At 40.1% G+C, this 25,444-nt stretch overlaps 2 protein-coding genes across 10 annotated transcripts in view; one reads left to right on the top strand and one right to left on the bottom strand.

The window, feature by feature from the left end:
- Positions 1-4,469: 4,469 nt before the first annotated feature.
- TRMT6 (tRNA methyltransferase 6 non-catalytic subunit) overlaps positions 4,470-25,444 on the bottom strand; it is a 69,410-nt gene continuing 48,435 nt past the window's right edge. For 5 of the 6 annotated variants that reach the window (XM_025469355.3, XM_025469352.3, XM_025469354.3 and 2 more), the window contains exons 3-11: positions 13,349-13,476; positions 11,164-11,255; positions 10,958-11,041; positions 10,566-10,690; positions 9,469-9,827; positions 9,004-9,089; positions 8,248-8,350; positions 8,058-8,144; positions 4,470-6,761 (exon numbers count right to left, since the gene is read on the bottom strand). In XM_025469355.3, coding sequence (XP_025325140.3) covers positions 6,570-6,761; positions 8,058-8,144; positions 8,248-8,350; positions 9,004-9,089; positions 9,469-9,827; positions 10,566-10,690; positions 10,958-11,041; positions 11,164-11,255; positions 13,349-13,396 — 1,176 coding nt within the window. In that variant the 5' untranslated portion in view covers positions 13,397-13,476 and the 3' untranslated portion in view covers positions 4,470-6,569. Of the gene's footprint in view, positions 6,762-8,057; positions 8,145-8,247; positions 8,351-9,003; positions 9,090-9,468; positions 9,828-10,565; positions 10,691-10,957; positions 11,042-11,163; positions 11,256-13,348; positions 13,477-16,933; positions 17,074-25,444 lie in introns of those variants that run through there. The other variant, XM_025469351.3, reaches the window with a different exon arrangement.
- Positions 17,003-25,444, top strand: part of MCM8 (minichromosome maintenance 8 homologous recombination repair factor) — a 42,856-nt gene continuing 34,414 nt past the window's right edge. For 2 of the 4 annotated variants that reach the window (XM_049100660.1, XM_049100661.1), the window contains exons 1-7: positions 17,003-17,372; positions 18,510-18,671; positions 18,963-19,046; positions 20,993-21,075; positions 21,487-21,636; positions 23,344-23,447; positions 24,219-24,417. In XM_049100660.1, the coding sequence (XP_048956617.1) occupies positions 17,003-17,372; positions 18,510-18,671; positions 18,963-19,046; positions 20,993-21,075; positions 21,487-21,636; positions 23,344-23,447; positions 24,219-24,417 (1,152 nt within the window). Of the gene's footprint in view, positions 17,919-18,509; positions 18,672-18,962; positions 19,047-20,992; positions 21,076-21,486; positions 21,637-23,343; positions 23,448-24,218; positions 24,418-25,444 lie in introns of all 4 variants that reach the window. The other 2 variants (XM_049100663.1, XM_049100662.1) reach the window with 2 other exon arrangements.

The following is a 25,444-nucleotide window of genomic DNA, read 5'->3' as shown; positions in this document are numbered from 1 at the left end:
GGTACCAACTTTCAGTTATAAAGCAAGTAGGTCCTGGGGATATAACACACAGTGTGGTGACTATGGTTAATGATATCATATTGCATATTTGAAAGTTGCTAAGAGAGTAAATCTTAAAAGTTCTCATCACACACAAAAAATTTTTTCACTATGTCTGCTGACAGATGGTAACTAGACATATTGTGGTGATCATTTCTCAGTGTATACAAATACTGAATTGTAATGTTGTACTCCTGAAGCTATATGTTATATAAGGTTATAATATGTCAATTATGCCTCAGTAAAAACAAACAAATCCTTAAAACTAAGTAAGATCACCTGTGGTTATGTGAAAGATGGCCCCTATGCATTGGCTGCAGAGTGGTTATTTCTTCATTATAGGCTGAGAACTGTTAGCTCAAAAGCCTGCTGGTGCCAAACTCAAACTTTACACATCCACTTCTTTTAAACAGAGCCCAAATAAGTAATTTTTTAGACATTTAGGGTCCATCTGCTTTGCATACCTTCAGCATATACCCAGCATCTGCTGACCATTGATCCCAAGTCTTTTAAGTTATAAGACTCTTGGGATCCCTGGGTGGCGCAGCGGTTTGGCGCCTGCCTTTGGCCCAGGGCGTGATCCTGGAGACCCTGGATCGAATCCCACGTCGGGCTCCCGGTGCATGGAGCCTGCTTCTCCCTCTGCCTGTGTCTCTGCCTCTCTCTCTCTCTCTCTCTCTCTCTCTGTGACTATCATAAAAAAAAAAAAAAAAAAAAAAAAAAAAACAGTTATAAGACTCTTGTCCTTCAGAGCAGTCAGATCCAGAGACTCCACCTAGACACAAGAGGGCCTTCTCAAATTCCCCTTTCCTTGGGGGTTCCCTTGCCCTCCTCTTCTGAGAAGTACTCCCCATGGTGTTGCTTCTAGATAGATTCTCACTGTGAAAAAACATCCCCTTCCTTGCTAACCTGTCTGGGCAGAACCACCACTCAATAAAGCATGTGGGTACTACTGCCACCTCATGGTCATATCTTTTTTGATCAGACCCCAGATCCCTCCAACACCTACACCTAGCAGTGTGTAGACAAAAAAAGGGAAAGGGTGCAACTGCTAAGCCTTGGAGTGCCATTGTTGTTCTAAACAATCACCTCAGAGAAGAGGAATGAGCAGCAGAGATGGGGGAAGAATAGCCAGAAAGATAGGAGGGAAATCAGAAGAGATAGTGTCCTAGAAGCCAAGTAAAAAAACTGTCGCAAGGAAAGAGGTCAACCATGTCAAATTCTGTCTGTAGGTCTAGAGGACCATTAAGGAGCTCTGGATTTCACTTTACATCTTTTGTTGCTGCTTGCTCCAAACCAGCTCTCTGCTGTGGCTGCTCCAAAGTGCTGCTCTCCTGGTTTCTTCACCCCCACAATTCCTCTCACCACTTCACTTAAATCCATGATCAGCATATCTTTTGGATGGCCACATAGCACGTATTTTAAGCTTTGAGGGCCACATGGTATCTGCCACAAATATTCAACTCTGCCCCATAGCACAAAAGCAGCCACCAACAGTACCGTTTTCCACTAAAACTTCAATTATGGGCACTGCAATTTGAATGTCATGTAAGTTTCATGTGTCACAAAATTATTTTTCTTACTTGTCCCAACTATTTAAAAATGAAAAAGAAAATTCATTCCTACCTGCTGCCTGAAGATCCTGCCACTAATCAGCCTGCTTCTAGGGGCTGATAATTCTCCCCTTTGAAATTCTCCCCTTTCGGGATCCCTGGGTGGTGCAGGGGTTTGGCACCTGCCTTTGGCCCAGGGCGCGATCCTGGACACCCGGGATCGAATCCCACGTCAGGCTCCCGGTGCATGGGGCCTGCTTCTCCCTCTGCCTATGTCTCTGCCCTCTCTCTCTCTCTCTCTCTCTCTGTGTGTGTGACTATCATAAATAAATAAAAATTAAAAATAAATAAATAAGTGAAATTCTCCCCTTTCAGTATCCTTTGTGATACTGGCAGGTCTTGGCACACTCTCAATTACTGGGGACCACTCAGAACAAAGATGGTGGTTTAGATAATCACAAAGCCTTTTTTCTTTTGGGGGGGGAGGGGCAGAGGAGAGAGACCGTATTTTAAGCCAGCTCCAGGCCCAGTGCAGAGCCTGATGCAAGGCTCTATCTTACAACCCTGAGATCACAACCTGAGCTGAAACAGTTGGATGCTTCACCAACTAGCCACCCAGGTTCCCGACAATCACAAAGGTTTGACAGACAACCAGGAGCTCAGACTGAGCTGATTGGTGAGGCTTATCTCCTGCACAAGATCAATTTGTCAAGACTGAGAGAGATTGCTGTCATATCTAATATGCAAGCACCAGTAGAGTGAAGAAAAAATAAACCAGATGAATATGTTCCAAACAAAAGACCAAGATAAATCTCCAGAAACAGATCTTAATGAGACAGAGATAAATGATTTATTCTATAGAGAGTTCAAAATGATGGTCATAAAAGTGCTCACCATGGTCAGATCATGAATGAAGTGAGAATTTAAAAAGACAGAAAATATAAATAAGTACCACAAAGAAATCATTAAGCTAAATAATACAGTAAGTGAACTAAAATATTCAATATAGGGGTTCAACGGTAGATAGATCAGAGAGAAGAAAAGATCAATGAACTCAAAGACTGGGCAGTGGAAGTCATCCAATCAGAGGTGCAAAAAATTTAAAAAATGAACAAGAGTGAAGATAGCATAAAGGACTTATGAGACACCATCAAGTGGACAAACATATGCATTATCTGGGTCCCAGAAGGAAAAAGAAAGTGACAGAAAAGTTATTTAAAGAAATAATGGCTAAAAACTTCCCTAACCTGGAGAAAGAAACAGACATCCAGATCCAAGAAACCCAAAGAGTACCAAATAAGATGAACCTACACCAAGACACATTATAATTAAATTGTCAAAAATTAAAGACAAGGATGCTCTTAAGAGGAGCCAGAGAAAAGCAACTTGTTACCTACAAGGAAACCCTTATAGGACTATCAGTGGGTTTTTCAAGAGGAAATTCTCCTCATCAGAAGGAAGTGGTATGATATTATTCAAAGTGCTGAAAAAAAAACAAAAACAAAACTGCCAATCAACAATACTCAATGTAATTAAGAATGCTTGGAGTTGCCCTTCAGAAGGGAAGGAAAAATAGTTTTCCAGACAAACAAAAGCTGAAGAAGCTCATTACCACTAGACTGGCCTGACAGGAAATGTTGAAGGGAATTAATTAAGCTAAAATGGAAGCTACTAATCAGCTAATTGGTAGTAACCTGAAAACAGTATAAAACTCACTGATATACAGTTAAATTCAGAACATTGTAATAGTGGTGGGTAAGTCACTTATAATTCCAGAATAAAGGTTAAAAGACAAAAGGATTAAAAATAACGATTCAGTAGTTTGTTAATGGATATACAATATGAAAAAAATCAATTGTGAAATAAAATTCACAAAACACAGGAAAGTAGTATAAACTATAGATCTTTTGTGTATGGATATGTTATCTGAAGGAAACAAAATCAGTATCTTGAAGAGGTAACTACACTCCCGCATTCACTGCAACATTATTCACAATAGGCAAGATATGGAAACAACCTGTCAATGGATGGATGGATAAATATGTGGTAGCTATACACATGGAACATTATTCAGCCATGAGAAGAAAGGAAATCCTGCCATTTGTGACAACCTGGATACTTGAGAGCATTGTGCTATGTGAAATAAACCAGAGAAAGATAATGTGTTACTTGTATGTAGAATCTAAAAAAACCAAACTCATAAAAACAGAGAGTGGAATGGTGGTTGCCAGGGGCTGAGGGGGTGGGGTGGGTACTAAGGAGACACTGGTCGAAGAGTATAAATTTCCAGTTATAACATGAACAAGTTCTAGGAATCTAATATACAGCAGAGTGACTATAGTTAACAATACTGCATTACATATTGAAGATATATGCTGAGAGTAGATCTTAAATGTTCTCACCACGAACAGAAATGGTAATTATGTGATAGGATAGAGGTGTCAGCTAAGGCTATGGTGGTAATCACTTTGCAGTATATTAAGTGTATCAAAATAACATGTCATATACCTTAAACTTACACAATGTTGTTACTGGTTTTTAAAAAATATTTATTTTAGAGAGGGAGAAAGAGTACACACATGACTGGGAGCAGGGGCAGAGGGAGAGAATCTTAAGCAGACTCCCACTAAATGCAGAGCCTGACTCGGGGGTTCAATCTCAGGACCCTGAGATCATGACTTGAGCCAAAACCAAGAGTCAGATGTTCAACCGAGCCATCCAGGTGTCCCAATTTACACAATGTTACATGTCAATTATAATTTGACAAAGGTGGGGGGATATGCTTCACACAATATTAGGGTACCTCTAAGCTACAAAATCATCTAATTGCCACCACTGTATATTTCCAAGATCCTAACCCAGTGAAGAAATAAGGTGGACATTACAAAATTTTTGTCTTTATTTTCTGATTGCCACTTATTAAAGTGTTATTTCACATAACTCTCCTGGTGGCTAGATGTTCAGAAGTCATACAATTATCCATTCATTTGCTCCAAAAATGAATATCTACTTTACAAACAAGACAAAAGCATCAAGTATTTTGCCAAGCTCTTGATGTGGGTGCACACACAGGAGTGTTTCTCAAGCAGTGGTCCCTGGGCCAGCAGCATCACCTGGAAACTTCTAAGAAACGCAAATTTTTTGCCCCACCCCAGATCTACTGAATCAGAAACTTTGAGGTGTTACACAATTTGGGTTTAATAAGCCCTCCAGGGACTCTTCGCACATACTAAGTTTTCAAGTTATTGAATTAAGCATCAGTCTTCAAAGATGAAGTAAATTTTATGCAAGAGAAAAAAATAATGCAGGTTAACACTAACTTTTGCTGCTGGCATATGAGTTCACAAGTCAACTCCAGGGGCATGAATGCACAAGGCCTTGGTAGTGCAGACTTCCAGAATGAGTGAAATGAAATGGGACTTGAAAACTGGATGAATCCCAAGTAGGAGAGGATTCTAACAGCAACCAGTGGAGACCTGACACTACTGAATTCAGTCTGTGCACACGTGTTCTCCTTGATAAAACTCGACTGATTGTATGTGGATGATGACTGTTTACAAGGACGTGTTCAGAGAGGTGTCAATTTGGGCACGTTTTCTTCGACAGATCACATACCACAATCAGCTGAAAGCCAGTGAATGTGGTGTCACTGACCACATCATTAATGGAAATCAGACAAATCATAATAAGAAACACTTTTATTCTTTAAAAGCAATTGTTTTAAGAAAAAGGAATCAAAACTCTTGGTAATCACACTGACCATTATCAGGATAGTACATGCTACTAGGAAAATGTAATTTTTTTTCTGAGATGTTCCTTGCTGGATGATCTGCATCTATGCTATAATGTTGTGAACAACACACAGTATGAGCATGTTTAGTGAGCAAGACAAGAGCTGTGGCTTACTCTAAATACTTTCCTTGGCTGCAGTAGATGACCAAATTTGATTAAATGTTTTCAGAGCTTAGAAAGGCTAACCACCTAATCATGCCAGAGCTCAACAAACCAGCATTAATAATCACCAAAAAAGGCACTTTAAAATACATTTGACAAGGAGTGACACTAATGCAATGAGAACTGGTCTAAGCCCTGCACTAAACTTGTCATAGATCATATAGATAGTGCATTGTTTCCATATGTATATATACATATATATATATATATATATATATGTATATATACCAACAACCACAAACGTGTGTGGGTGGGGGTGTAGCTCTGTAAGTCCCTGGTAGGGGAAAAAAACCTTCGCTGTTTCCTTTAATTCAATAGTACACAAAAATTATAGTCACTTGTTTTGAAACAAAGAATGAGGGGATGAGAAAAGTAACACAAAAAAGTACCCTACTACACCTTTGTGTATCGACAAAAAAAAGCAGTAAAATAAATACTCAGAACTTTCCTAAGTTGTCAACTATTAAAATAAAATTAAAAAAAAACCTAATGTTTTAAAAAAAGTTTATTCCACTGGAGGGAACAGGGAGGACATTTTTGGTACTGTAAATCTCACACACTCACACAGCCATATTGCTTCAGTTTAAGACAGTGGAATGAACACAAGAAATTTCTTCCACAGATTCTGGCTTTCAGTACCCAAGTTTTAGGTATGTTGTGTTATTCCACTTAGCTTAACATATAAACAAAGTCTTGTATAAATATATTTTTAGGAGGTCTAAATTCTCAAGATATTTTCAGAGTACTAAAAGTACTTAGAGGATTTTTGTGAAATAAACAGAATTGGCCATACATACCAGTCCACTGCATACACCCCAGACTTGGGTGTTTTGGCTTGATGTTCTGACAGACCAAATTTATCTGTGTCAGAGGTGGACAAAGGCTTACTTGTTCTTCCCAGGAACAAGTGTATAGACACATTCTTACTTTCAGAATATGAGAAAACGATTAGTAATGGCATTTAAAGTCAAATTACTAACTGTATAATGCCTGAGGACAAAAATCAGAGCAATTTTTGAAAGGTTAAGAGTCAGACTCTGGGCATTTCCGTTTTTTCGCTGCTGGCTCTTCAGTCTTGTTTGATTCTAAAGTGCTTGCGTTGGATTTGAGACTGGGGTCTGCTTTAAAGTTATCCATGGCAACAGTGAAGCCTGAGAGGAGGTACCCCCCACCTCCACTCATCAGTAGTTTGGGATGACTTCGATCTGGCAAAACCTAATCAAGACAGAAAGACATTCATGTTTTCCTAAGCAGATAAAGCACATGCTAACAATACACAGGCCATACATCTGAATTTAAAGGACAGAGATTCTCTTAAAGATTTAATCTGACCACTTCCTAAAGAGCTCCTTTCCTTCACCTGATAGTGGAGATGAAAGTGTAGAAATTGGCTTAAATGATTTTCTTTTGAAAAATAAAACTGAAGCTGTGGCTCTCAAACCTGAGGCGAGTCTCTGGTGGCAAATGAGCAAATGTTTTTGTAGTCCACTGGGCCTGTGCATATCTTTCTTTCTATTGGCTCCAGGAAGCTTCATGGCCAACGGTGGAGCTTGGGTCCATGGAGAAGTAGTTACTAGACATATATCCAGAGCTTCCTTTCCCTGATACCTTGTTAACTCTAACGGGCAGAGTCCGTTCAGGGCTTTGAGTATTCTGGATTATGTAGTACCATGTCCAAGCAGCAGGGCAGGGCCTGTGGCAGCCATGGAGGTGCTCCTTCAAGAGGGCTGTGAGGAGTTCAGGCAGCAGAAAGCCTCTAGCTGCTGCTCTTTGGGATCCTCTGCAGCTTTAGACCCAGGGAGGCCATGGGCTGCTCCAAGTCGATTACTGAGCATGGGTACCCAGGACCGCAACATTTCTGCCCAATACAGGGCTCCTTTAACGGGCAATCTTTGCTCTAGCTTTCCCCATCATCCTGGCTGAGACTTTCTGAAGGCAGGGCTGCAGGCTCTTCCTCTCCATCTTCCTTTGTCTCCCTTCTTTATAGCAATCAGACATCTGCCATGGTCTGAGGGCTTTCCCATCTGATCCTGCTCCCTCTCCCCCTCATCTTTCAGAGGCATCCTCCCCAATAAATCCCTTCCCACTTCTAATTTCATCTTAGCACATGCCTTCCAAAGGACCTGAACTGACATGGAGCCCACCAGTAAATCCTGAAAACCTGCTACAAAGACATCCCAGCAAAGAGGAGAGAGTCATTTTCTTGTTGACCTAGGGATTTTGCTATTAGCAGTTATTCCCTTCCACAGTGATCTCAAGGCCTTGGAGAAACAAGAACCATAACTGTTTGTGTTTCTGGACTGGAGTTACAGAGTGATAGACTCTGACATGAAAGGAGGAAAAAGGGTCAGGAAAACCCAGGGCACTTTCTCTGAGTTATAGGCAGGAGAGTCTTTCATCTCTGTTGACAGAAATAGGGGTATCTCTATTTAACAACTTCTGGCACTACTGCAAAGAGCCAGAGAGACTCAGGAGAATCAGCTCTCTGGAACTGCTGTTAAGTACACATACCTGGTAATTCCTAAGCCAGGTTTCAGACAGCCTGAGGTTGATGACGCCTCCTCTTTCCCGCAGTTTTGTGTAGCATTCCAACAGAGGCTAAAGGCATAAACAGAGTTCTATTAAGAACGACTTCGAGGGCTGCGATTTGAGTATTAACATGCAGATGAAAGAACTCCCGTCCGTTCCATGTCAGCATTACCTCTTTATACTGACAGTAGACCACAAACGGTCTTGAAGGGGCCACGAAGTCCAGCAAAGACAGCAGTAGTGGAGTGGGATGGAAACGACTAGCTACAATTAAACTGCAAGGAAAACATTAGACAAATTACTTCTCTACTCGGCAAAGCAGTGCATAGATTTTAAAATGCACTTAAAACGATCATCTATTCATTTGCCATGACTCATACAGGGAAGACCTTTAAATACAATATTCTCCAAATTCCAAAAAAAAAAAATAAATAAATAAAATCATGAGCTATTACTTTCTAAGAAACACAAAATTAATTAAAAGCTCTTGTGGTCCTTGGCAACTCTAGGTAGCATTTAATGACATTCTTGATTATAAAAAAAAAAAAATCACCTGGAAACAAATCCAACACTGTAATTCTGGCTTGGCAGATCTCTGAGTCTACACCTCCTGTCAGGTTTTCCTTAGCCTTTACCTAATTAGCCATTAATACATCAATTTGAATACCCCACTCCTTAGATGTAGCAGGACTACACAGACCCATTTGATACACTGTCATTAGAGAAATTTCAAATTTATTCTAAAACTCTGAAACCAGCACAACCAATTTCCCCACCTCCACCAGATGCAGCCTCCTTTCTTTAAAAAATCAAGACAGAATCATCATCTCTGCTTCAGCTATAATCAAAGCAGACAGGCAGAGAATTCTAAGCTGTTTGAAGCAGAGCCCACGAACACCCAGATATCTGCATTCTTTCATCAACGCACCCATCTGCGTTTCTTTCACTCAGCAGAGCAGCAGCCTCTAAATGTCTTTTCCTTTGCTCTTCTTGTCTCCTTTGCTTTTCCTGAATCTTCAAGAAGAAAAAGAAAAAATTAATGTACTTAGGTAATTCAGTCAGGTTTATGGAAATGCTGGTCTGTCAAAACATTTCAACGTATTTATCAATTTGGACTAAAGCAAGAAGGTCATTCATGAGGAGGTTGAAAACACAAACCCATTTGTAATAGGACCATCAGAACCTGCCTATACAATGTTTCTGGATCCTAAAGCTCCATCCCAAAGAATACACCACACACGTGTGTACACCCACACACACTTTCTCCACCTGTTTTGGCATTTATTACCTTGGGCACTGATGCTCCAAAGCCAAACCAAATCTGTGCTTAAATGAAGTTAACTGAAACTCTGAAGGGAATATTATGAAGGTAAGGGGGACTCTTAACACTTACATAATCCTTTTTGTTTCCTCTCTCTTTAGGCTCCTTATATTCTGGATCTTGAGAGACGATTTCCATTGTTTCCTGTTCTGGTGGGTGATGGCTCTCTGGGCCTTCTGCTACACTGTCTTCATTGTCTTGTTCCGAAGTCTGTTTTTCCTCCAGAGTCCCATTACTTTCTTCAACTGATGCACTGTCTTTAGGCTCTGAAGCTAACATCTCCACAGAAAATGTTCCATTTAGGAGACTGTCCACTTTGTTGAGTGGAAACTCATAAAGACCACTGAGGAAAGATTTGGGAAATCCAAAACATGCTGTTGCTGCCCGAACAGGTCCACCTCCAGGGTACAACTGAATAATGGAACCAAAACCTGAAGAGATTAAAAAAAAAATCTGCTTGATGGAGGTGACTCTAGACTCTGCAAATACTCAAGAGTCCTCCACAGAATGGAGACTGAAGGTCTCTACTCTGTTCAGGGGCTATAGGATGATGCAGCTCCTCTGCAGGTCTTTCCAGTATATGAATATTCCCAGTGAAGGAAATATCATCCCAAAACATATGAACCCCCACTTGACACTATGGTTAAAACCCTGAGATCACCCAAAATTTGGGTGTCACATGATTGGTGACTGGCTCTTAGCTTTCTGCCAATCCAATCCTCATTCAGAGCAGCTGAAAGTTCTCATCTGCCACAGGGTTAGAGGGAGGGCAGGCAAACCATGCTGTGTTGTGCTCTTCCAGGACGATATACCCCTTGTGTTCTTCTCATCCAATTCCCTCAATTCAGGCCAAAAAAATGAGCACCAGCTATCCAAAAATTTACTGAAATCACAGTCCTGGAGGTCTAAGCCAGCCAAAGGCTTCAGAAACATCCCCACTGATGTTGAAACTGGAAAGGGTAATTGCCATCCAGGGGCACCAACACAGCACTGGCAGGGAGATGTGGACTCTATGGGAAGGTCCCAGGGACTGGGGCTGTGTGGGCCCACACAAACCATGTCATTAATCTTGCCGGAACTCAACCTCACTCTCTGTGTGTTTGAGTTTTTAGGCCCTTCTACTCACATCATGGTGGTGCTTTAATGAACCTGAAAGTGTTACATCTTACCTCCCATCCGTTCCATCATTGCACCCAGCACCAAGCCTGCACAAGTTTCCATTACAATCATTTTATTGCCAGCACGGACATTTCCCAAGGTCAACATCTGGGCTAGTGTATCATATCTCATGTGGCTGAGGAAAAAAGAATGATTCATTTATTTTTAGCTAAGCAGAGTCAGCTACTCTAATCATTTTTTCAAGTTTTGTTTGTATGTTTCACAAAAATTATGTTGATAAGATTATAGATTGCTTTGGAGGCACAGTAAAAAGAACTTACAGTTTATGAGGTAGGAGGACACTTTATGCAGGTGAACAAGTTTTTCATTTTACTTAAAATCATGACTTTTCTTAAAGATATATTTTCCCCCAATTATATTTTTGAAAGGAAACAAAGCGTACTTAATTTTTCCAGGTTCTCTTGCATAATACATAATTGAAAGAATGCGAGTGGATGGCTTCACAACAGTAATGATGGCTTCATACCTGGAAGAAGAAAACAGCAGATGTTAGTTTTTAAAAACTGGCTTAAAAATATTTTATTTTGAAAATTTCAGAAATTTATAATGATTTGACACTTTCATTCTTTTCAAACAAAATCCACTTACTTCTTTTTCTTCTTTTTTATATATTTATCTTGAGCAAATTCTGTCTTGTCTCGGAATGTTGTACTATTTTCAATTAACTGCTGAACTATTTCCTACAAGAAAAGGAACAAGCGGATTTTCTGAAATTTTATTTCCACTGAAATGATAACTTCAGAGGTTTCTTACCCCAGAATGTATCCAAAGGTCTGATTTTCCAGTCCCTTTTCCACAGAAGTCCAAATGAATAAACCGCATTTCTTTTTACTCTATCTAGAATTTGTATAAAATACAAGTACTTTGTACCTGCACTTAAAATAGGGTTAAAAAAACCCCCACAAAACAGAGATACATGATGAAGGGAAAAGGGGAGTAAAAGGAACAGTCATTTCTGAAGACACTGGCTGAAAACATTACTGAAAATGAACCAAGTTAAGCTCTGATGCGCCCAAAATTATTAAATTCTCTTTTGCTAATAATATCAGTAATGCCACTCACTTACATTCCTGCATATAAGAAATGAAATCTCCGATATATGGAATGGCATGTACATGTCAAACTATTTCTAATAGAAAAACAGTATTTTTATGTTTCACCTTAAGTAAATCCTGCTTTAAAAACCAAGCAATTTCCTCAATACCAAAAACAAAAACAAAACACAATGTCCTTTGAACATTACCTCTCCTTTAATGCCTTTGTCCTTTAAAGCTTTTATGTCATCTTGAGTAAGTTTCTGAGATTTCCCATCATCAATTATATTTCGATTATCAGTGCCTGCTTCTTTGGTCTCTAAAGAAGGAAATTGCTTAATGACACTTCTGATCTGAAGTTATTTAAGATCTTTCTTCCTCTAAGGTCATGTCCACATTCAGCACATCAGCCACTCAAGTTCCACTGTCTCCCCGACCCACCTCTCATCCACTATTCTTTGTTGCTGTGACTGTTCCACTCTCTAACTCATCTTTTTGCTCCCACTCTTGCCTTACAATCCACCCAGACACCTAGAGTATTCTCCTTGTAAAATGCAAACTGGCTCATCGAATCCTCCCATGCACAAAACAGTGGCTTCTTACAATTACAATACATTCTAAAGATATCTGCAAGGTTGTATATGTTCTGGCCCCTGACTACCTTTTCTAACTACCCCTGTACTTCAGCCACACTGCCCTCCTGTTCCTTAAACCAAGCACAGGCTCACCACAGGGCTTTGGCACTTGCTGCTCCCTCCACTTGGCACTGCTTTCATGACAGATCTCTGCCTAGGTCCTTTCCATCACTCAGGGCTGAGCTCATTATCTCAGCCATGTCTCACCCAATCAGCCTCCAGTATACCTCCCTGTTTTACCATCTTCACAGCACATATCACCATCTGCAAGTATGCTGTTTGTCTACTCATCCTTGGTGTTCCCCACTGCTCAGTACACTTAATAAGATGACTTGGACAGTGCCTAATCATGCCTGGACCATATTTAGTGCTAAATAAAAATATGGAGGTTAGAGTAAAAGCATTTTATTAACTGGTCTGAACCAAAACTTTGATTTGGTTAGTATTTTAGTTGTTTGGTTCTAAAAGTCAATTATTTTATTTTATTAATAAAATATTTCAGGTACATTTATTTTAACAAGTGTTATAGTATTTAATTAACAATGACAACTAAAATTATGAGGCCTTTGCTATAGGCAAAGCATGGTTAAGACCTTTCTATGTGTTACATGACTGAACACTGGCTATAGCCTTGACATAAAATGTATTTATGGCTCCATTTTACAGATGAAGATACAAGCCCTAGAGAAACCAAGTAACCTGCCTAAGGTTACAAGGCAAGTGATGAACTTGGAACTTAAACATAGTCAGTTAAAGTCAAAGCCAGACTCTTACCCCTACCCTACATGCTAACTGCCTGCAGCTGTTATGTAACTTCTGGGCACTGAAAGGACTCTACCTGTTCTAGCACCGAACTAGCAAGGATTCTTCTAGGATTAAAAATTTGGCCCAACGTCAGAAAGCCAGTTAGTGATGGGCTGGAGCCAGAATCCAGGGACCCAAAGCCAAAGGCAGACCTTGCTTCATTCCACCAAGCTACAGTTCTTAGATTATAAGTTTACATTTCTTTGGGGATAGCCTGGGTTAGCATTTTAAAATTGGGGTCAACAGGTTTCTGACTAGCCAGCTCAAGAGCACCTATTTCATATATCCAAAATAGTGTACCTGAAGTAGGCTCTTCCTTCTTCTTCTTAGGCTGAAGACTTCCTCCATTGGTCACTTCAAATGTGGTTCCATAGCTATGGCCAATGATGTTATCCAGATAGAACCACTGTTTTTCAAAAGTTACTTTTCTGGGGAAGAAAATGCAAATAGCTGAACCTCATTTGCATTCAGTATAGAAAAGATAGGCTCAATCAAGTTTATTTCAAAACTGGTCTCCATAAAGAATGATCAGCGTTATCTCTGAACATAAACTGACAAGTGAACTAGAGAGAACTGGGCTGGGGCAGAGACATAAAATTAGTAAGAACCCACAAAAACACTGAACTTGGAAGGAGAAACAAGGACAGAAGACATTCCTCTTCTGAGGCCTTGTTCTGACTCCAATTTGCACTGACAGGACATCCAAACTCACAGCTTTGTGGATCTCATGAATAGCATAAAGCATAAAGTCACTGTCAGGCCACTGGACACACAGTGTTAACACCCCTTGCAACTCTAGCGAGAAACTCGCAAAATTGAACAGTCATTGAGATGACAAGGATTTAACAAATTCCCTGGTCTAACTGGCTATTTTTTAAAAAATTATCTAGTAAAACCAGGGTTAGTTAGTAGAGCATGAGACTCTTGATCTCAGGGTCATGAGTTCACATTGGGTGTGGTGACTACAAACAAATAAAATTACCCAGTAAAGGCAAATATATTTACAAATAAACATTACTGATATTCTATATGTTTGGAAATGCTGCCTAACACTGACAATGCTCTACTGAGGATCAGGCAGCCTCAGCTTTCCCCATTACCTGGATTTTTATCTTATTATCATTTAAAAGGAAAGTCCTACACACACATAAAAAGAAAACTAATATCTGCTGAGTGTTGACCAGTAGCTAGGCAGTACGTGCCAGCGTGTTTCATTTTTTTTTTTTTTAATTTAATTCTCACAGTAATCCTAGGACATAGCTCTTCCCAGATGAACAATCTGAGGCTTAGGGAAAAGTATCTTGTCCAAGATACATCGTTAGAAAGTGGGCATCAGGATTAAAATCCAGGTCTGCCTGACCCCAAAGCCTGGTTCCTTCTACTCTACCACACAGTCTGCTCCAGGAAAGACCAATGGATCTCACGAAGCCCCCCTTAATTTTAGGATATGGCCCATGTCCACAGAACTCTGAATCCTGGAAGACACATACTGGTTAATTTTGTTTGTGCCCCACCGCACACCTTCTTTCCCTTTCTCTGTGCTCTAGGAGTCTATGACAGAACCCATAGATCACATCACCCAACCTCCCTTGCCAAAAGTTTCCCACCACTGATAGACCCCTGGGTGCATTCCCACTCTCTGTTGGTTCTCTAAATCTTGCCACATCACTGTATGTGTATGTGTCACATCTTCATTAAATCTCTTCACTTGAACCATCTGAGTGAACTCCATGAGATCCTAAGTGATCCAGATATAGGATCAATTCTGATTCTTTGCTAAGTGCCTTGTTTCTAAAACATAACAGAACATAACGCACTCTCCAAATATTTGCTGACATACATCCAGTCAATCCAAGTTGAAACTCAGTTAGCCCAGATATACATCCCATACTCTCATCCCTTGAGCATCCTGGTGCTAATGAAACACTGAGGCTGAGCTGGGTTGGATTTACCCTTCTGGTAGCTGGTCTGATATGGAAAGAAGAGTAGGTCACTCAAACTGATATGTGACAAGAGGTCACTGCCCCAATCAGGAAAATGGGGACCAGGCAGAAGAATGTGGTGCCATGTTTTCACTGAGAAGGAGTAAGATTTGCTAAGTCTCCTTCTCAGTGAGTCAGGATTGTTTCTGCTCAATCAGATGTGTACAGACTCAAAGAAGAGTGAAGGGAGAGTCTGCCTTGCAGTGTAGATGAACTCAGAGCGTCATTTATTGAATAAAATGGAAATTAATGTACTGGCTTCTGCCAAGAGAAGTAATGAAAAGTGTTTCCAAATAAATATGTCTAGTATGGTTACAAAGTACTTTTTAGAAATGAAGATGCTACTATTTGCCTTGTTGGTAATGAAAAAGCTCTTGTCTAAAAGAGCACATTAACAATCACATTTTAAAATCAAGCAACTTAAAAGGGCAGTATGAAAAAGGAAAGAAGACCAAAGTTTCACCCGTATGGCCATTGTACAGCTGTATAAACTCTGGAAGCATTCATCAAACTTACAAGGACTTTGCTGCACTGCTGTGCTGCACTGTTCAATTATAAAATTTAAATAAGTAGTATTGGCTCTTTCCAAAAAATACATACTTGAAGGCTGGCCCAGGCCCATATTTCTAATTGGAAATTCTAAAAAGAAAATGGTGCAGATATTACATTTCTGGACTAAAGGGAACTCCCCCCGCCCCCCACCACCCTGTATTTCTTTGTCTTTACTAAATTGATTCTCGTGCAATAAAACTTGGTTGTCACCAGTATGGTGCTTTGGGAACTGTTACTTGACTATTTTCCAATGATACCTGTTTCACTTTAAATACCAGTCAACAGTTTGATTCACACAGGAGTAAAATCATTCATCTCACGTGCACTCTTAGAAACTCCAAATCTACCACTACCAAACCTATGGTCTGCAGAAAGCTGTTCTCCTTACACTGAACTCAACTTATTTCATTGTCAAAAGTACTATAATAAGCTAACTCAAAAGAAAGCTTGGTTGTACTTTTCAGATAACTAATTGAAATATCTCAACAGATTTTCAGCATGAATGAGCTGTTGGGGTTTAACAACCTCAACATCCCTGTCGTGAAGTCACGAAAAATTCCCACTTCTCTAATATTAAAACAGAGTTATAACTAACCAGTAGGCTCACAAATCAAGCCTAATTTCAAGTTTTGAGACCCTGAGCGAATTGCTTTTGGGGAATTTAACTTTCCTAGACCTCATATCCCTTCCCATAAAGTGAGGGAACCCTAGAGTGATCCTACGTGCTATGAGAAGTTGTTCTCCGATATAATTAGGTGTAAACAATTATTCCAGTTTGGATAGAGAAAAGAGCCTACGGGGCAGAAAAGGTCGCAGAGGTTTCATTTTTGTGGGATTGATCCTGCCGAGGGAACAGGGTGAAAGGATGGTCTATGGGGAAACGGTAGGGAAGGGGAGAACCCTGAGAGGCAAGGATATCAGAGGATGATTGATGGGTTCTGTGAGATAAGAGGAGAGAACGTCTCACGGACCTGGAAGAACCCTGGACAGAGGGAGAAGGACGCGGGGGGAGGGGGGGCGGCGGGGAGAGCACCTGAGCATCCGAGGGGCAAGGATGGGAAAGGGGCCCCGCGGAACGAGATGGATGCTGAGGGCAGAAGGCCAGGCTTGAAACCAGGTAGGGGGCACTCTGCGGGAAGACAGGGGGGATAGGGGAGAATGGGACGCGGAGGGCCGAGAATGGGGCTTTGGGGGAAAAGGCCGCTGTGGGAAGACCAAGGGAAGGAGGAGGTTGGGGAACTAGAGAATCAAGAACGGGGCCCTGGCGGGAGATGCTCTGTGGGAAGACCTGCAGGGAAGGGGTATCTAGAAAGCGGGGACGGCGACCCCGAAGGCCAGCCACCTGACTTACTTTCTCCGCTGGACTTGCACCGCTTTGAACACATCTTCCCGTTTCAGCACCACGAAGTCGCCGTCACGGATGCGGTGGTCCCCGGGATGCGGTGGCTGTGGGTCCAGCGGCTCTCCTGAGTCCTCCATGGAGCTCAGCCGCTCTCCCCGCGCTTCAGCGCCTCTCGCGGCCCCCGCGCCCCGCCCCTCGTCCTCCGCGGCCGCCGCGGCCAGCCTCACTACCACCAGCCGAACGGACGTAGAAGCCTCCGGCCGGCACCGCCCCCACGTGCAGCGCGCCGCTTCCGCTTTCCGGTCGGACCCTCCCGACAGTTTCCGGGAGCCTCGCAGCTTCCGCCTGGCCGAACTCCTTGATTGGCTGCACTCCGTTCCCTCTCGTCTCGCCGCTCCTTGGGCGGAAGTTACGTCACAAAACGCGCCAAAAAAGATTTTGGAAGCAGGTGAGTTCCGCGTGAGTAGCTAAATATCTTCCCGAGAGCCTGCGAAGTGTCGTGAGGAACGGAGGTCTCCGAGCTGCTCCGACACGGGAGACTTGGCCCCGCGCGGGGACGTCAGAAGGACTGCGACGGAAGGGACTTGGGCAGGCGTCACCTGAGGACGTCGGACTTCAGTCTCTTCCTGGCCCCGCCTATTTCCTTTCCCCCTGGAATAAGGGAGAGCCAAGCGGAGTGCACCTGCTGCCACCCGGGAGCCTGCCCCGCTGAGAACTGAGCGCTTGGAGACCTATATCCTTTGCAAGTCAGAACAGCTTGAGGAGATGTAAATGAAGGAGGGTATTTAACGAAGCACAGCGGACCCACCCGTGGGTTCAGTTCTACAGTCCTTCTTGAGTTTGTTTTTGAATTCTTTACTAGGTATTCTCACTCTTATCCCATTTCTAAAAGGTATGGCATGTAGTCTTCTCAAAGTAGCGCTTCACGCGGGAGTCTGAAGACGGAGTTGGGAGCTCAGTACTGCTATCAAACAATCTGATTTTTTTTTTTTTGGTAAGATTTTATTTATTCATGAGAGACAGAGAAAGAGGCAGAGAGAGAATCAGGCTCCCCACAGGGAGCCTGATGTGGGACTCGATCCCAGGACCCTGGGATCATGCTCTGAGCCAAAGGCAGACAGACACTCAACCATTGAGCCACCCAGGTGCCTCTCTTATGTGGAATTTAAGAAACAAATGAGCAAAGTGGGGGGGGGGGGGAGAGAGAGAGAGACAAACCGAGAAACAGACTCTTAGCTATAGAGAAAAAAACCCCTGATAGTTACCAGAAGGAGGTGGGTGGTGAAATAGGTGATGGAAATTAAGGAGTGCACTTGTGGTGAGCCCTGGGGTTGTATGGTAGTGTTGAATCACTGAGACTTACTACACTGTATGTTAACTAACTGGAATTTAAATAAAAACTTAAAGAGAGAGATGGAAATAAGTAACTTAAAGTAACTGGAGTGTCTGAAGCTACACTGTTGCAGGCCTGTTTGTTAATCTCACATTAGAATATGTTAATTTTGTATTTACTATGTTACTACATTCTTAACACTATTTTCACTGTAATTTTGATGAGGATTTTTTTTTGGTCTTTATCTTTTAGAAAATATGAATGGAGACTATAGAGGCAGAGGATTTGGACGAGGAAGATTTCAAAGCTGGAAAAGAGGAAGAGGTGGTGGGAGCTTCACAGGACAATGGAGAGAAAAAGAACACAGATCTGATTTGAATAAAACCATGAGAAAACATACTTCTGGTAGAGGAGGTCAAAAATTGTTCAATTTTTTTTTTCCTTCATGAAGGAAACTGCCTGTCCTACAGAGAACAGTTTAACTTAGAGTCTTATATGATGTTACTCCTTAAAATAGTATTTAAACATTAAATCCAACGTTTTTACTGAAACCTCTAACTTTACCTGCAACTAGTAATACCATATCAATTTCTCATTGTTGGAAGGAGAAGCAAATTAGAAAAAATGTTCTATTTCTACTGAGCTAGTGCTTGCTTGGCAGCACATATACTATTTCTACTAATTAGTGTATTCTGTTTTCTTCAGAACAAACCTCACAGTCTTCGCTACTACAATCAACATTGGACCAGTTCATACCATATAAAGGCTGGAAGCTTTATTTCTCCGAAGGTAGAGTTAAAAGTGCAAAAAGTATTGTAAATTCTATTTTCTTAACTTGTCTTTGGATGTTACATCTCATATTATTACTATAATTCATTTGGCTTATTGATAGATACCACCTTCTTTAATTTTAATTCACTCAAACAATTAAATGTTGTTGTTTCAAGAATATTTTTAGGTTTTATATCAATTAGGAAAGCAGAAACTACATTAGGTATTTCAAAAAGGGATTTAATACGGGGAATTGAATATACAGATGGAAGTCTAAAGAGCAAAAGAGGAGCATTGAGATAAGCCCCCAGCTAATGGTAACTTCTGGAAGCAGCATCATTCTTATGGCTGAGGGTACAAAAGGTAAGAAGTTCTGAGGTTGCTAGGACCTAGGAATTCAGAGGAACAGCTGTTGCTTCAGCTACTGAGGGGCCCCCTCAAAGTAGTACTTGGACCTCTAAAGGGTACCCTTCTAATCTGTGCTCAGATCACTGCAGTGAATGAAGCTAGTTGTTGCCGGTAACTCCAGTGGGAGGATTGCACAGTTGATGCTTATAGCTGGAGGCTGGAACTGTAGCTATTTTCTGCAGCTGGAGAGATGCTGCAAAGAATTAGAAACAAAAATAAAATCCTCCTTTCTTGCCACCTTCCAGTCTTTAAAGTGGCTCCAGTTGGCAGAGCTTAAAAGAAGTCTGGAAAATGCACTGTGCAGATCTCAATTACAGCATCACAGAGCAGAAAAATAGGAGGGTGGGCTTGGAACTGAGATACCACCAACACAGGTTTGTGTAGAAACACACTTAAGGAATCTCCCCTTTTATAATCAAGAACATCAGCTAACATACACATATTTAGAGGTTTGGAGACTAGTTTTTCCTGGGTTTTTACAGTTTTTATGTTTATTATGTCTTATGAGTTATGGGTTATGTGTACACTAGGCTGTGTATTTTAAGGGCAAGGATCTTGCTCCATATGAAGCACTCAGTGTTCATTTGGTGAATGAATAAAGTGCTTTACAAATGTTTTCTGTATTGAGAGTCTGTTTCTACTATATACACAGATGTGTTTCCTAAGTGATATGTCTTTTGTTGCTTTAGAATGCCTTAGCTACCAACATGCAGTATTTCCCTGGCAGTTAGCCCAGAACACTAGAAGTGATCTTTAGACTGATCCTAAAGATGGAGTTCAGGAGATGCCTTGGGTTTAATCATCTCTACTTCGAAACTACTTCATGTTATTGTATCGCTGTGGAAGACCAATTTGAAAATGTTACAGAACTTTATAGTATAAAGGTTTTAGGACTGGAGTGAAGTAAGTAGTGGTCTGTCTCCACTGATCGCAGGATATGGCAATTTGGACTAGTAGAATTTACTTTGCAAAGACTGATTGTTGTTAGCTCTGTTTCTAAATAAGAATTTAGTTCATGTGTCTAGCTTTGGCTTTGTTATAGTTTTCATTTTTTAAGCTTTATTATGTAAGTTATTTGAACTACTAGGTCCTATTAAGTATCAGCGGTTCAGTCAAAGATTTCCAGATATTGGTGCTTTTATAGAGAGATACTTCTTATTTGCATTTAAGACTATGCAGACCTAAACTTGCTTTAGAATCTTAACTATTGGGATCCCTGGGTGGCTCAGCGGTTTGGCACCTGCCTTTGACCCCGGGGCATGATCCTGGAGTCCCAGAATCAAGTCCCATATCGGGCTCCCTTCATGGAGCCTGCTTCTCCCTCTGGTCTCTGCCTCTCTCTTTCCATGTCTCTCATGAATAAATAAATAAAAAAATCTTAAAAAAAAAAATCTTAATTATTCACTCAGTACTTATGTATATTCTTATGTAAATGTAATCAGAATGCAAAGTAGTTAAAAGTCTTCTACCATGTATGTTAAGTGTTTCTTCCGTCTCATGAAAGATATGCCTGTACACATGTGATTATTAGTGCTAATGCCATTTTGTTGGATTAGTTTACAGCAGTAGCTCTCCTTTTATTCAGAAGATTCAAGCATTTGAAAATTTTTTCACAAGGCGTATTGATTTATATGATAAGGTAAGATTCCTATACAACAAAGCTACTAGTCTACCTTTATCTATTATCTTCTTGAACAATGTGTTTGAGATGCTATTAATCAGGAGATGCTGCAGCCAGACAGCCTTGATCCAGATCCCAGCTCTGCCACTTAGCTCAGTGTGGACTTCGGTGTATTACCTACATTCTTTGTACCTTGGTTTTCTCCTGTATCAGTTGGGCATAGTAGTATTAATACCACAAAGAGTTGTGAAGAGGCATAAATAAGTTAATATATTTTAAATAGTGTAAATATGTTTGATGTAAAGCTTATTATACCCATTGTTTTCACCATATAAACATATTCTTTTTCAAAGTATGTAATTGAATGTTTAGTTATGATAGTTGGCTCCAAAAAAGGCATCATTGTGTTCATGCCTTAATATTTTATAGGATGAAATAGAAAGAAAGGGAAGTATTTTGGTGGATTTTAAAGAACTAACAGAAGACAATGAAATGGCTGACTTGGTACCAAATATAGCAAATGAGTTAAGGGATACACCTGAGAAAACCTTGGCTTGCATGGGTCTGGCAATACATCAGGTAAATATTTATTTTGTGCAGACTTCTGTCAAAATTTTAAAGGAAGATTTTGCAGTAACAGTATCTTCTCTAAAAGATACTTAGTTTTTAACCAACAGATGTTGGCTAGGACTGAAAGCTTACAATCTTGTCTTAATAGATACCATTTATTTTATGTAGAATAGCTTATCTAAATATAGCATTTATTTTAATTTATTTGAATTAGTTTAGTCTATTGAAGATAATACATAAATTAAAGAGTTCCTTAGAAACAATTTCAGGGAAGATAAGACTAGGATCATATTATCTGTTGCAAACTTAGAAAGCAACTCAGATTTAGGTTCTGTGGCATGAGGCCAGTCACTTACACTTCCTGAGTGTCCCTATATATAAACTGAAAATAACAATATGTGCTGTGTCTGCCTGAGTTTTTCTCAGGATCAATTGACACAATATATGTAAAAGTATTATTTAGGCTGGCAAAGAGATAAATGCTTCAAGGAAAAGACTAGTAAATCTCAGAACAAGCACAGATAAAATACTGGCTGCATTCAGAGATAAAGAGTTATTGGGGAGAAATGGAGAGAGCTTAGAGGACTTTGTAGAGATGGTAGAGTTATTATGGGTCTTAAAGGGGGTACTGAGAACTGCACATAGAGCAGAGGAGGTAATGGTAGCCAGGAGCAGGAATAATTCATTACAAAGATGTGTCCACTGCTGGTACCTGAGACTGGAAACCTTGGTGTTGTCTTCAGTCTCCTCTCACTCATTAGTTCTCTGTATCCAAGTCACCACATGCTTGCATTTCTATTTCTGAAACATCTCTTAAATCTATTTCTTTTCCACCTTTACTGCCTCAGTCTTAAACCTTCATTATCTTTCCTAAACTATTGCTATACCTGATAAAACATGATCTGTCTTTGGAAACTGTAGTTACTTTTCTACCGAGTGAAATCTAAATCCTTTTTGTGGTGTTATAGGCTTCCATGATCTGATTCAACTTCCTCCCCACTTCCACTCACTACCCTTCAGCTTAGCTGAGCTCTCCTCAGGAGTCTTTCAATTGTCTGATCTCTTGCACATGCTATCCCTTAACCGTGGAATGCCCCTTGCATTGCATATCCAAATCTGGGGGGCCTGACACTATTGTCTCACCAGGAAACCTTTCTCATGACCTTTTTTTCAAAACTTGCATAGTATTTTGTCTCTAAATCTTTGTGGTCTTTATAGCAATTATAGCTGTATATGTACATCTCGTTTTCACTTTTAAGATTGTCAGCATACTGCTTTATATACAAGACGTTATTAACTATTTAATATCAAATGCCAAGGGAGTGCGTATTGGATATTTCAGAAGTTATCTCTATTTTCTCTACCTTAATAAATCACTGAATATGGAGAAGTAGAAAATATGTTATCACCAGAGCCTGTCCAAAAGTAATAGCTTTGAGGACTATTGCAAGGACTTTTACTATTAAGCTTAGTTTGAACATAAAGTAGTAGACAGGAATGCTGGAGTTTTCCATTCCAGACACAACAAAACCCCAGGTAAAACAATCCACTATAAGTAGTTACAATTAAATATCAGAGTTTTAAAGGGCTATTACAGTTTTGTTAATATTCTGCTCTGAACTGTTTATATTCATAAACTTCATATTTTCTAAAAAAGAGTTTTGCTTCAAGAGGGTATTTTGTTCCAACTTTTGAGTAAATACCTGTTTTGTTTAGGTATTAACTAGGGACCTTGAAAGGCATGCAGCTGAATTACAAGCCCAAGAAGGATTTTCTAGGGATGGGGAAACAATGGTAAATGTGCCACACATTCATGCCAGGTGAGGATTTGCTGTCATTAAGGTATTATTTAGAATCTGGCATTTAAGACTGTTTAAGAAGGAGAACCTCATTTTATAAAACCAAAGAAATCAGTAAAAAGGGTACGAGTTCTTTGCCATCTATTGGTTATCACACCTAAGTGAACCCACTGAGAATTCTTCAAAGAAATCATGACAAAAATAAACTTTTCCTGCCTAAAATGAGATGATTTCCTAACCTTCACATTTTGGTAAAGATTGATTATGGGTGTGTCCTTATCAAGTCCCTGCTATTTGAAAAGTAATACACTAAGTGCTTGATTATATTTTGTTAAAATTTTGAGGTTTCTACTAGACACAGAACAAATGGAATTTTGTTTTTCTTTAATTCATCTTTAAGATTTTAAATTCTCATTAGAAGAAATGAATAAGGTAATCATCAGGGTTTTGTTTTTCTTTTCTAGAATTTATAGAAGACATTGTGTAACGGTTCTTGAAAAAGAAATTAGAAACTGGAAGTCATTTTTTTGTTGCCAAAATTTTCCTGTTGGCATTTTTTTTCCCCTTTTTTCCCCATCAGAGAACAGCCAGTGAGACAAGAAGAAAAGGGGAGATTTAGCATTTTTTAATTTTTAAGGATGATTTAATTCTTGTGAAATTTCTGATATATAGGGATGATATGGTTGGAGAACTCCAGTTGCTCCTAAAAGGAAGTTGTGAAAATATAGATAATGTTCACTGTTGGTTCATTTGTAAATTCAATGATAAATACATTCTTGTTTTTGCTTTTAGGGTGTATAACTATGAGCCGTTGACACACCTCAAGAATGTCCGGGCAAATTACTACGGAAAATACATTGCTCTGAGAGGGACAGTGGTTCGTGTCAGTAATATAAAGCCTCTTTGCACCAAGATGGCTTTTCTTTGTGCTGCATGTGGAGAAGTTCAGAGTTTTTCTCTTCCAGATGGAAAATATAATCTTCCCACAAAGGTAAGCTATTCTTTAACTGAATTATCTTGGCAAAGAAGGCAGATCATTTTACAGAAAACATTTCCCAGTGTTTCTGTACACGGAGCTAATTTTTATTTTTAATTTTCAATTTTTAAATTATGAAGTACTTTAGGGAGGAGATCCCTGGTGGCTCAGTGGTTTAGCGCCTGCCTTTGGTCCAGGGCGCGATCCTGGAGTCCTGGGATTGAGTCCCGTGTCGGGCTCCCAGCATGGAGCCTGTTTCTCCCTCTGCCTGTGTCTCTGCCTCTCTCTCTTTCTCTCTGTGTCTATCATGAATAAATAAATAAAATCTTTTTTTTTTTTTAATAAATAAAATCTTTAAAAAAAAAAAAGAAATAATTTAGGGTATAGAAAAATAGGTAAAATATTTCTCCAGTCACCACCCAGAATGTACATTTTGCCAGTTCCAGATATATATATATTTTTAAAGATTTTATTTATTTATTAATGAGAGACACAGAGAGATGCAGAGAGAGGCAGAGACACAGGCAGAGGGAGAAGCAGGCTCCATGCAGGGAGCCCAACGCGGGACTCAATCCCAAGTCTCCAGGATCAGGCCCCTGGGCCAAAGGCGGCGCTAAACCGCTGATCTACCTGGGCTGCCCCCCAGATATATTTTTAAAGATATAAAGCATAATGATATAAAGATATAAACCGATATTAGTATCTCCTTGGTGCCCCCTTGCTTGTACCATTCCCAGAGATCATTATCCTGAAGTGAATGTGTATTCTTTCCATTCATATTTTTATATTTAGACTTAATAGGTATACACGTTGTTTCCTTTACTCTGCTGCTTGAAAGTGATGTGTTCCTTTTTTCTTTTTTTTTTTTAGACTATTATAGATTTTTTTTAAAAAGATTCTATTTATTTATTCATGAGAGATAGAGAGAGTCAGAAACATAGGCAGAGGGAGAAGCAGGCTTCATGCAGGGAGTCTGATGTGGGACTTGATCCCAGGACCGCAGGATCATGCCATGAGCCAAAGGTAGATGCTCAACCACTGA

The sequence above is a fragment of the Canis lupus genome, chromosome 24, assembly GCF_003254725.2.
Source record: "Canis lupus dingo isolate Sandy chromosome 24, ASM325472v2, whole genome shotgun sequence".
Taxonomy (NCBI): Eukaryota; Metazoa; Chordata; class Mammalia; order Carnivora; family Canidae; genus Canis; species Canis lupus.
Note: the sequence above shows the minus strand (reverse complement) of the source record. Positions and strands in the feature narration are given on the sequence as shown.